Source organism: Crocuta crocuta, unplaced genomic scaffold (genome assembly GCF_008692635.1).
Source record: "Crocuta crocuta isolate KB4526 unplaced genomic scaffold, BGI_CrCroc_1.0 scaffold36, whole genome shotgun sequence".
NCBI lineage: Eukaryota > Metazoa > Chordata > Mammalia > Carnivora > Hyaenidae > Crocuta > Crocuta crocuta.
Window position 1 is genome coordinate 14,515,174 of NW_027532203.1, and position 12,862 is coordinate 14,528,035.

At 37.0% G+C, this 12,862-nt stretch overlaps 1 protein-coding gene across 2 annotated transcripts in view; it reads right to left on the reverse strand.

Moving 5' to 3' along the window:
* Positions 1-1,455: 1,455 nt before the first annotated feature.
* The window catches only part of SMAD4 (SMAD family member 4), a 55,797-nt gene continuing 44,390 nt past the window's right edge, over positions 1,456-12,862 (reverse strand). Inside the window, exons 11-13 of one of the 2 annotated variants that reach the window (XR_013338396.1) lie at positions 4,476-4,614; positions 3,828-3,940; positions 2,904-2,984 (exon numbers count right to left, since the gene is read on the reverse strand). Coding sequence is in view for 1 of the 2 variants with exons in the window: in XM_077777597.1 (XP_077633723.1) it covers positions 2,773-2,984; positions 4,476-4,614 (351 nt within the window). In the remaining variant the exon portion in view is untranslated. Of the gene's footprint in view, positions 2,985-3,827; positions 3,941-4,475; positions 4,615-12,862 lie in introns of both variants that reach the window. The other variant, XM_077777597.1, reaches the window with a different exon arrangement.

Sequence of the window (12,862 nt, forward strand, 5' to 3'; positions counted from 1 at the left end):
GCAGTGATTTATTATCATTATCTTTGTATACCAGGGGTAGCGCACTATAAAAAATGAGCTAGGTTATATCCTTCAAAAGAACCTACTCTCTGGAAAATAAAGGCAACACCATTAAGGATTCCCTTTGATGACGCACTAAAAGGCACTGGACCAAAGTGGAATGGCCTCGTACTGGATTAGAAGGGTACTTGGTTCAACTCTCACTCAGCTTTCACTGAAGTTCTACATTTTGAGATATGAAGTAGCTGGAGAAAATCGACCCACAACCATATCCTCAAGATAATCAGATTCTGAGAACTGTGGAAACTATTCTACCCTAAAGTAGCCATAACATTTTAAACCTAGTGAGTCTTACTCATCAAAGATGACTATCTCTAAGAAATGGAAATACTGTTTAACAACTATCTCTCAGAAATAACTGATCATTAACATACTCGATGTTTTCTCAAAAGCATCTGACTGAAGCTAGGTACAAATATAAAGCAATTAATAACTAGGAGTAATTCTACATACTGGTAGTAGCATTATGGCTCTTAGAAGAAAGAAACCAAGACAGGTGGCTTGGCCTCAGAGACAGACTTTTTAGCAAATATTTTCATGTACTTTCTCCAGATGACTAAACATGAAAACCTTCCTTAAAAGGAGAAAAGGAGGCAATGGATTATATCACAGCATGCTAATGATCCTAATAAAATAATCTGGATTTTAAAAATCTCTCGTCACTCCCATTCTTCATTCACAGTAAAATGGACCTGAAGTCAGCAATTTCTAGAGAATGAAGATAATCGTTTGTATAAAATCAGCCAATAAAACTTAAACCACCACCAAACTCTTACAGATTAAAAATTCAGTCTTTAACAAAAGTATCTGTAGGTACTCAAGAGTTCAAATGAGCTGGCAGAGAAAATATTTTAAAACAAAAGACATGTAGCTGGGATCCAGATCTATGTTTAAATCACAATAAGCAAACTCAGTGGTTCCTAGGATGGTCTTAACGAAGACGACCTTCTGAGCAAGGAAGTAGAAGACTTATCCACTTAAGTCCATACAAGGATGACTATTCTGCTTAAGTGTTTCTCAAATCTCATGCTTGTAACATACCTTCAAGACTCTTCTTACACCTAAGAAGGCCCTCCAAGCAAAACCTAAAAGCATCTGAAAGATAATCCTTGGTTTCATTTCACACTATTTATCCTGTAGACAACCTATTTATCTTGCAGACAATCAGGCCTATTTTGCTACAGTAAAATAGAAGCTGACAAAAAAATAATAATAACCAACTCTACACTCAATACATAATGTCCATGGGGAAGTCCTGGCAGAGTGTGAGGAAAACCAAAGCTGTCCAATAGTACTGGCTGTTGCCTGTCATTTAGTAGAAGGTGTCTTGCTTCTGAGGTTGAACTCAAAAGTGCAAAAGAAAACAAAACTTAAAAATCAAACCTAGAATTCAACTTTGTATGTTGAGATTCGGTTTTATTTAGCTACTAGCTAAGTAAAAAGCATACATACTGTGTCTGTGGTACAGTCAATACATTTGCAACTTTTCTACTTAAATTCTCTATACAAAGTCACTGCCAATCGATATGATCATTGATGGCAAAGGGCTTAGAATAACCAAAAGGTATAAAAAAGTTTGCAGTCTTGCCCCAAGATACAAAAACTGAATTTTAAACAATGTCATAACATACATGATTTAAACAGTATACGAAAAAAAAGTCACACATCAAATCAAGTACAAAAATATCCAAACTACCTATTATGAACTGTAATGTTTCCATTATTCTGCACAGTATTTAACACAGAATTTAGCAGTTTCCAAAATACTCAGTTTAAGCATTGCCACCTTTGCAGAATGGTGAGATATTAGGTGGAGTGACACTGCTTTTAGTGTTTTTAAAAATACAAAACCTTTCCTCCTTATGAATTACTGAAGGAAAGAAACTCCTCTTCTAGGCTTCTTAGTGACCAACCTTGTGCCTAGAAATATAGAAGAATGTTATCTACTGTGTAACAGGGCAAAAGAATAGTTCTTGATAAATAGTTACCCAATAGGGACAACAAATGAAAATTTTAAATGGTATATTTTTGTGGGTGATTTTAAAGAATTCCCAGTATACACAAAGGTTAGTGTTTTGCCTTGGCAAAAATAAAACTGAAGTTGCAAGACCATCTGAATCGAAATTGCCTTCACTAGTTTTAACTTGCAAAAAAGTATTTTGAATAAAAGGTTATAATACATCACTATCTTAATTTTTAAACACAGAGTGAAGTTGCTCTTGGTAAAATTAACTCACCCACATGGCACAATATTTTGGAGTAAAGTATGTTCAATAATAACAACTTGCACACAAAATAGCATAGGTGAATTAACTTTGAGAACTTCTCTCCTTTAAAATCAGCAATATTGAATTTATTCTGTAGAATAACACATGTATCAATGTTCTGCATATAAAAGGCTCTAAGACATTTTAAAGGGCTAAATTTTCCAGCACTGGAATGATTCCTTCATACATAACTGGTAAAGATTTAATAAGAATGTGTTTTTCCTGATCTTCAAGCTCTGAGCCATGCCTGAAAAGTTCTAAGTAGGAAAAAAAATTGTTTTAATCCAGTTTCTGTCTGCTAGGAGCAAGGCAGCAAACACACTTTTCAACCCTTTATGAAAAGATAAAGCAGAACAAAAGTGAAATATATCTTCAGATTATAAACAGGATTGTATTTTATAGTCCACCATCCTGATAACGTTAAGGGCCCCAACAGTGAAAGACCTCAGTCTAAAGGCTGTGGGTCAGCAATAGGCATGGTATGAAGCACTTCGTCTAAGAGCTGGAGGGCGCGGTGTAAGTGAATCTCAATCCAGCAAGGCGTTTCTTTGATGCTCTGTCTTGGGTAATCCGGTCCCCAGCCTTTCACAAAACTCATCCTGAGTATGCATAAACGGCGAAGGTCGTCGACACCAATGCCGGCAGCAGCTGACAAACCTGACAGAGAAGATTTGTAAGACGTCAGAGGGGACAGGCTGATCTCTTCCATCCTCCCTACACCTTATCAATAAAGTGACCAGCTTTCTTTATTTCATTCTCCCCAGCATATAACTTCTCTGTCAAAGTGCCAAGAAGTAAGTGTAGATCTACACTTTATCAACAGGGACTGAAAACTTTGGGTTAAGGCAGTTCACATTCCACATGAGTCTTCTAGCTACCAGCAATTATAAAGTAAATTGCCACATTCCACCGACACCCCACCTATTTTTCTCTTTAGAAGGAAAGGTGAAGGGTGAAAAAACAACTTGTTTTTAAGAGGTAGCACATGTCCACAGGTTGGGTTCTAAGAACCTTACTGTCTGTCTAAAGAGCCTAGTTCAAAGTAAGACATGACTAATAATGAGACAGTAGTCCCGGCTCCACTAAGGCTTCTTGGACGGCCCAGATGATGTCTGTCTCTCAATTTCACAACGGAATAGAGATACCGTGCAATTACTCAATGGGGGCAGTAGATAAGAATGAGAAATTTAATAACAGTTCTGGCCTCTTTAGGAAAAGCACGTTTATAACATCAACACTAGCAAATTAATGGTTTAGGTGCTCAAATTTTTTAAAAAGTCAAATTCTCTAAATGAATATGCCTTATCTGCCCCTACACTGAAAACTCCTGAACATAAGTCACAAAGGAGATTCTGCATCTAATTTTCCAGTCAGAACATACAGTCAGATAGTCCGTCTCCATTCATCAATATCACAGTGAAACTAGCGGGAGGAGTCTGCATGTGCTGTACAGAAACCTGCAGGGCCGCTGCAGTTTCTTAGCCAGTGTGATTTGCTTACCACACTGAAGAGGTTAAGAACAGGGGTTGAATGAATCACTAGTTATGCCTTCAGACGTGGAAGATGGGTGCCACGTGTTTCCATCATAAAAGTCTATAGTCAGGAGTTTAACTCTGCAGTAAAAAATTCCCCATCAGTGTGAAACCTGGCACACAGTTCAATCTTACCCTAAAATTAAAAAAAAGTCTACAAGTTATCAAAATACCACCCTCACTTAAGTTTTCTCTCCATGCTTAGCATACTTAAAAAAAAAAAACAAACTGGAGAAGCACCTAATTCTGAAATTGAAATATGCTCTCCTTCTAGAATAAAGCCAAGCACTTTGGTGATTACAACCCACCCTTGCTGGTGAGGCAGGAATTTAAAAGTACCAACGAAAAAACAGGAGATTGATCAATATAATCTAACAATAACCCCCTTTCTCCTTTATCCCATACTCTCTTTTTGATACAAAAAGAATGAAAACAGTGTCCTAGACGAAGGATAACTATTACAGAAAAACCGTTTTTTACTAATTCAAAAATGTTATTATCCCAGTAAAAAAACACTTCAGTTTCTATTATTGCCTAAAGTAACTAATCAGCTGAGTGAATCAAGACAAAATGCCAACTATTACATGTTACAGCAGAAAACCAAAAGCATACTTACTGATAGCTGGAGCTATGCCACCTACTGAGCCCGGGCCAGGGATGTTTCCTGCCACAGCTGCGGCCTGGGCGGCGGCTGCCGCTTGAGCAGTGGCCGCCTGCTGCTGCATCTGCCGATGACACTGCCGCAAATCAAAGACCTTTAAACAAAAAGTGCAAGTTCGATGCTATGAGTCCATCAGAAGAGATTCTACCGCACATCAAAACCCAATGCAAAAATTATTTAAAGCTCATAGCTTCATTTAGCTCTCAGAAGAATTAATTTAAAAATCCAACTAACTGGTGGTCAGAGAAGGGGCCTGGAACTCAGCCTAGAGGCACACTTCACTGTCAGCAGGGCTTCGGCTACCACGTGCCTGGACAGCCTTTATCTAGTTTAGTGTGGGTCAGTCGTTCCTGTCCTTCTGAACCACTACCGCTTGTATAAATAAATCCCTACCCTTTCATAACCAAATTGCTGAGAGTTCTCTTTGGGTTGAATTGATGGCCTTGGTCACATGGCCAACCTCTTTACCATTCTAGCTATTTGATTTGGAGGTGTGAAATAAACGGCACTGCCACAATTTAAGAAAATATCTATATTTTTAGAGATGTATGCTTTAGTACATAGGAGCAAAATAACATGATATTCAAGACTTGTTTTAAAATACTTAAGAAATAAAGGGAAAAAAGACCGATCAAGCAAATGTAAAACGTTAACAACTACCAAATCTCAGTGATGAGTATACAGAATTTCATTAAACTAGTTTCTACTTCTCTGTATGTTTAAAAATGCTCATAATTTTTAAAAAAGTTTAGCTTTGAATTCTATCACTAATTAATTACATGGACTAAATTTCTTAACCTCTCTGGAGCCTCAATTTTCTTATCTATAAAATGGGAATGCTAAGTGTACATGCTTTCTCATAGAGTGTAAATCTGGCATAATATACAGAAAGCTGTCAATAACTGTTACCTACTATTTTGGTTTTGGCTTCCCTTGCACCATTTACCTTTCAGGATGAGTTATGGAGTTCCTAAGTAATCCTGGCATTATCAGCCACACCAAGGATTGGTATAGGGATTGTCGCTTTTGTCTTTATGATTTTTAAGTAAGCAACAAATCATGAATGATAAACCATATCATCTTTCTAGTAAAAAACCAACTTCCTACAATAATGTATTTGCTTATATTTGTTTTTTAAAACAGCACTGAAAGATGGGCAAACAGACTGGTCATCTACAGAAGCTGTAGAAAAGGAAGACAAGGAAAGAGTAGAAATAGGCTGTTCAATGCAAACTTTAGTTTTGGAACCATGTGATTATATTCCTTATTCAGAGAGTAAATTAAATTTTTAAAAAGTCCTCTTAGTATGCACAAAACCCAAATATGAGCAAGCATAATTACCCTTGGCAAAAAAAAAGAAAAGAAAAGAAAAGAAAAAAGATCAAAGAATGCATAGCATATGACTTTATCAGATAAACAACATATTTGGAACACAACTACTCATTTTCAGATGCCTGAAAAAGAAATTAGGATTGTCTTTAATCATGGTATTTGGTACTAAAAAATAAGAACACACAGCAACAATAAACACAACAATTCTCTCCAAATAGCAAATTACCTTCCTATTTTCTTATTTCTCTATTCAGTGCCTATCATCTAGCATCAATGAAGGACAGATATAGACTATCTCATCTTTTGAATAGGTATAAATTTGTCAAATCTATAGGTATGTAATAAATACGTGGCCAAACTATTAGTTCTAAAAGACTTCAGGACAGAAAGCATGGCGTAGTTAGTTCTGAAAATCGGAAATTTCACAATGCCCAGAATAGAAACCACTGTTTTTTCAAGATTCCCGAAGAGTCCATTAGATTCTGAACCTTTCCACTGGGCTAGGACCTCCCGGAAGGCATTAAGCAGCACAGCACAAAGCAGGAACTCAAATGTCTGAAAAGTCAAATAGCTCTACAGCCACTTTTTTCTTTTAGAAGAAATTAATAAACTTTTGATTTTAAAGCAGTTTTAGGTTCATGCTAAAACTGAGCAGAAAGTAGAGTTCCCTGTCCCTACTCAAGTGCTACTCAAGTACAACCTCCCCCAGCGCAGTGGTACATTTGCTACAGTCAATAAATCTACCAAAGTCCTAGTTTACTTAGGGTTTCACTCTTGATTTTGTACATTTTATGGGACTGGACAAATGTATCCATGTATCCAAAACATGTATCCAAAACCATGGCACCATCAGAGTAGTGTCAATGCCCTAAGAATCCTCTGTGCTCTATCCTTCCCTCCTCGCTTATCCCTGGAAATCACTTATCTTCTTACTGCCTCCATAGTTTTGACCTTCCCAGAATGTCATGTAGGTAGAATCACATAGTATGTAGCCTTTTTAGATTGACTTCTTTCAGTAAGAAAGATGCATATAAGATTCCTGTATGTCTTCTCCTTGCTTGATAGCTCACATATTGTCTTAGTGCTGAATGATAAACCATTGTGTGAATGTACCACAGTTTATCCATTCATCTACTAAAGAACATCTTGGTTGCTTCCAAGTTTTGGGAATTATTAAATTAGTAAATTATTAAAGCTGCTATAAACATCCCAGTGCATGTTTCTGTATGGGCATAAGTTTTTAATTTACTTAGGTAATTACCAAGGACTTTGATTACTGGATGATATTGTAAGAGTATGTTTAACTATGTGAGAAACTACCACTTGTCTCTCAAAGTGGCTGTGCCGTTATGCATTCCCACCAGCAATAAATGTGAATTCCTGTTGCTCCACATCCTAGCCAGTATTTGGGGTTGTCAGTATTTCAGATTTTGGTCATTCTACTAGGTATATAATGGTATCTCATTGTTTTAGTTTCCAATTCCCTAATAACATATGATGTTGAAATATCTTCACATGCTCACCTGCTATCTGTATATCTTCTTCAGTGAGGTATCTATTCATGTCTTTTACACATTAAAAAAATTTTTTTTTAATGTTTATTTTTGAGAGACAGAGACAGAGACAGAGAGAAGAGCATGATCTGGGGATGGGCAGAGAGAGAGAGGGAGACACAGAATCCAAAGTAGGCTCCAGGGTCTGAGCTGTCAGCACAGAGCCCAACATGGGACTTGAACCCATAAACCATGAGATCATGACCTGAGCCAAAGTCAGATGCTTAACTGACTCAGCCACCCAGGCAACCCTACACATTTTTTATAAATGTTTATTTTATTTATTTTGCGAGACAGAGAGACAGAGAGAGAGAGAGAGAGAGAGAGAGAGAGAGAGAGAGAGAGAGAGAGAGAGAGAGAGAGAGAGAGAGAGAGAGAGAGAGAGAGAGAGAGAGAGAGAGAATCCCAAGCAGGCTCTGCACTGATGTGGGGCTCAAACTCACCAACCATGAGATCATGACCTGAGCCAATATCAAGAGTTGGATGCTTAACCAACTTGAGCCTACCCAGGCACCCTTTGCACATTAAAAAAAAAATCATACTGTTTTCTTATTGCTGAATTTTAAAAGTTTTCTATATTTTATATAACAATCCTTTATCAGATGTATCTTTTGCAAATATTTTCTCCCAGTCTGGGACTTCTTATTTGCTTGACAGACTTTCACAGTTTTTAATTTTAATGAGTGCAACCTATCAGTTGTTTTTTATAGGGTACCTCTGGTGTCACACCTAAAGTCACCACCACACCCAAGGTCATCTACGTTTTCTCCGATGTTCTCTTCTAGGGGTTTCATAGTTTCATGTTTTATGCTTAGGTCTTTACAATCTAAAAAAATTTTTTTAAATATCACTAACTAAGTATGGTCCCTATATAGTCTTACTATCTAGGAGCAGGGAATACACCTTATATATTCCTAGGGTTCAAATATGTTCTCAATGTACCCTCACCTCCACCATGAATCATTAAAAACAGCCAAGAGATCTTCACACATAGGTTCCTTACAATGCTGTAAACAATCACAATTATGAACGTCTTAGCCTAAATCTATGCTAACACCAGCTACACATTATAATAGGTAACCACAAAAAAGGAAATTTTAAAATATTATGACTTTTATTTGCAGATATAGAAAATGATTCATTAAGCACCTCAGCAAATCCTTCCAGACTGGCTTGTTTATGTAATTAAAACACTCAAACCAGAGCACTTCTAATTACTGGCTATACTTGCCAGCAACTGAAACCTAACTAAAACCTGGATTGCCTCTCTACTACCGTATCTGATCCCATTAAACCATAACAGACTTTTATCTGTTACTGGATGCTAAAATTAAGGCTACCATTGAAATGTGACCATCTTCCTTTCAGAATCTGAGTCATTAATAAAGACAATTCAAAGGAACCAAAGTTTAAATATCCTTTTGGGCTCAGATCCAGAAGATATTTCTGATCACCACTCCTGACCTAATCAACCCCTTCCATTTAGTTAAGCATGCTTCCCGTGGTTACTCACATATAAGTTTATTACAAACCTATTACTCAACACAGATGAGTGTCTTATAAAGCTCAACGTCAACATCTTTAGGATATTTTCAAACAGGAATCAAATTTTGACATTTTTTTTATGAGGCTTAATTATAACACTCTCAACTGGAATCAACACCAAGAAATAGTAACGCAGAAAGAGAAAGGAAATTGTGCTGGTATACTGGGCACCTGAACATAAGACTGCACTAAAAATTTGCTTACCTGGAGGTAAGAATCACAGTACATGGTAACTGGGAATCAATTTAAGTGGGGATCAAAATAATCTTCAACTTAGCCTACCTATGGTTTAGAAGCATACCCTAACATTTATGTGTTCAAGCCATACCTGACTCAACATCATCAGAGAAATGAAAATCAAAAACCATCACACTTAGATAACACTTCACACCCACTAGGATGGTTAAAATAAAAAAGATAGATAATAAGAAGTGTTGATGAGACTGTAGAGAAACTGAAAGCTTCCCACACTGCTGATCAGAATGTAAAACAGTTAAGCCACTCTGGAAAACACTTTGGGAGTCCCTCAAAATGTTACACAGAGTTACCTTATGATCCAACAATGCCCCTCTTAGGTATACACCCAAGAGAAATGAAGACATACAATCACATAAAACCTTGTACACTAATGTTTGTAGTAGTATTATTCATAATATAGCCAAAAAGTGGAAACTCCTATAGCCATCAACTGATGAGTGGATAAACAAGATGTGGTATATGGAATATTATTCCACCATAAAATGAATGAACTACAGATGTCTGATATGTGAATAAGCTTGAAACATTATCTAATGAAAGAAATCACAGAAAAGGTACTTGGGTGGCTCAGTGGGTTAAGTGTCCGACTCTGGATTTCAGCTCAGGTCATAATCTCACAGTTCGTGAGACTGAGCCCTGCGTGGGGCTCTGCACTGACAGTGCAGAGCCTGCTTGGGATTCTCTCTCTCCCTCTCTCTGCCTCTCCCCAACTCATGCATGCATGCTCTCTCTCTCAAAATAAATAAGCATTAAAAGAAAGAAGTCACAGAAGACCACACTATATGAATTCATTTATACAAAATGTTCTGAATAGGCAAATCTGTAGAGACAGTAACCGTTTATTGCTGAGGGAAATGTGGGATTGAGAAATGATAACTAAAGGGTACAGGGTTTCTTTCTAGACTCATGAAAATGCTCAAAGATTGTGAAGATGGTTGCATAACTATGTGAATAGGTTTTTAAAAATCACTGTACAATTTAAATGGATGGATTATGTGGTATATGAATTATATCTCAACATCTTACTAAAGCTGTTAAAAAATCTGACTGCCCAGTAGTAAGCACCACAAAACAAAACAGATCTTGGGGAGCCAGGGTGGCTCAGTCGGTTACGTATCTGACTCTTGATTTCAGCTAGGGTCATGATCTCAAAGTCATGGGATTAAGCCCAGCATCAGGCTCCCATGCTGGGCGTGGAGCCTGCTTAAGGTTCTCTCTCCCTCTTCTGCTGTCCCTTCCCTGCTCGTTCTTGCCCACCCGCACATGTGCTCTCTCAGAAACAAATCAAAACAAAACAAAACCGTCTTACTTTTGAAAGCAAATCAGCAAGACCACTCAGAACTCAAACATTTGCTTCATTTAAACCTTGTTAAATGACATTTCATTACATAAGATTTTCATGAATGTAAGATGACTACAATGTCATTAAAGATGCGGGGGAGAAATCAACATCTTAGGAGAAAAAAATTCACGTGCACGCATGCGTACTTGGGGGATAGAGGGAGGTGTATTCCCAATGCGCAGGTACTCTTTCCAGAGGTTCATGCTGTCTGTATATAATTCACCCTAGTAATTTCATCTCTGGTGAGAATATGACCATCTAAACAGAAATATACTGGTACTTAAAAAATTAGCAAATGAAGAATACGCCAATGCTTAGGCTTAGGGTATACCTGCATCTCTTTCTTTCTGGCTAATACGATTCTTTTGAAGAACAGTAATATGCTTGGTCAACAGAAATCATCCTTTTAAAATCTTAAACAGTTAATATGACAAAAACGGGATATTGTTTTTACTCCAAGAAAATGTCCCACAAGAATGTGATTTACTGTTCACAGCAACATAACTCTTGTCTAACATAGTATATAATCAACACACAGTTCTCTGTCCTTTCAATTACTCAAGTAATCCAGAGATTTCCAAGTCAAAATGGATGAGTAGGTATGCATGAACACCTTTTTCTCTCTGCTGTAAGCACATACAAAGGATAGAAAAACCATTAAAAATATATATCCTTCAAGTCGATCATAAAATTCATAGAAATACAAAGAGTGGTCAATAGTCAAAACATTCCTGAGAAAGAAAAAGTTCAAAAAATCATATTTCCCAATTTTAAAACTTACCACAAAGCTATAAATATAGTATATATATACATATATAATGTATATGTATGTAATAAACACAGATATAGCACAGAAATAAACCTTTACATTCAAGGTCAAATGAGTTTCAACAAAGGTGTCAAGATAATTAATAAGAGAAAGAACAGTCTTTTCAACAAATGGTTGCCAGAACTGGATATTCCCATTCAAAAGAATAAAGCTGGATCCCTTCCCCCTTATACCATAAACACAAATTAACTCAAAATGGAGCACAGACCTAAATTAAAGAGCTAATACTAGGAGAAAATGAAAGTAAATCTTTGTGACCTTGGATTGGGCAACGGTTTCTTAGATAAGACACCAAAAGCAAAAGCTACCCAAGAACAGATAAGCTGAACTACATCAAAATTAAAAACTTTCATGCTGCAAATCATATCACCAAGAAAGTGAAATGAAGGACAAACCAAAGAATTGAAGAAAATATGCACAAGTCATGTATCTTAAAAGGGACCAATACCCAAAATAAATAAAGAACTCTTACAACTCAATAACAAAATGACAAAGAACCTAATTTAAAAATGGGCAAAAGATCTGAATAGATATTTCTCCAGAGAAGATATACCAATAGCCAATAAACACATGAAAAGACGTCCAATATTATTAGCAATCAGGGCAAATGAAAACCACAATGACATACTACTTCACATCCACTAAGACGGCTAAAATAGACCGTAACAGGTGTTGACGAGAGCACAGAGAAACTGAAATTCTCATATATACCCTGCTGACGGCAACTGTAAGATGGCACAGTGACTTGGGAAGTCTGGCAGTCCATCAAAGACGCTGAACATAGAGTTACCTAACAATCCAGCAATTCCACTCCTAGGTATATATATCCAAGACACTGAAAACGTACATCTACCTAAAAACGTGTCCATGAATGTTCAGAGCAGCACGATTCGTAATAGTAAAAAAATGGAAATAATCCATCAACTGATGACGGATAAACAAAACCTTACAGTGGTGAGCAGGGACTAAAGACAGGAGGTACTTGGGTACCAAGACCAAAAAAAGAAGGTGGGGAGGTTAGTAATTTAACTGCTTAGAATAATATGGAAACAGACAACAGCCAGGCTCTCTGAGGGCTACAACTGGGCACTTGCCCATGAATCAAGTGCTGGTAAAACACTTTGACAGTTAATTCAGAAATGCACCTAGGAATAAAATTCTTGCCCATGGCAGAAACCTATGCAATAGGACTGAGCACACCTGGGGACTGGAACTCAATTTCCTCTTGGGACAAAACTCCTCCACCTCCTAAATATAAGAATTGGTTCTGAGATGTGGATCCCAGGGTGCCAAACTAAGGCAAAACTGCCCTATAGGGAGAAGCATTAACAGGGAGTTAGAAAATAGAATTAATTCTCTCAAGACAAATTTGCCAACCAAAATAAAATAGACTGCAAAGCATATAAGCAAATCCAACACCACTTAAAAATAACAATAAAGCACAAATAACTAAAATTCCTTGTGGAGAAACTGGAAAATGCAA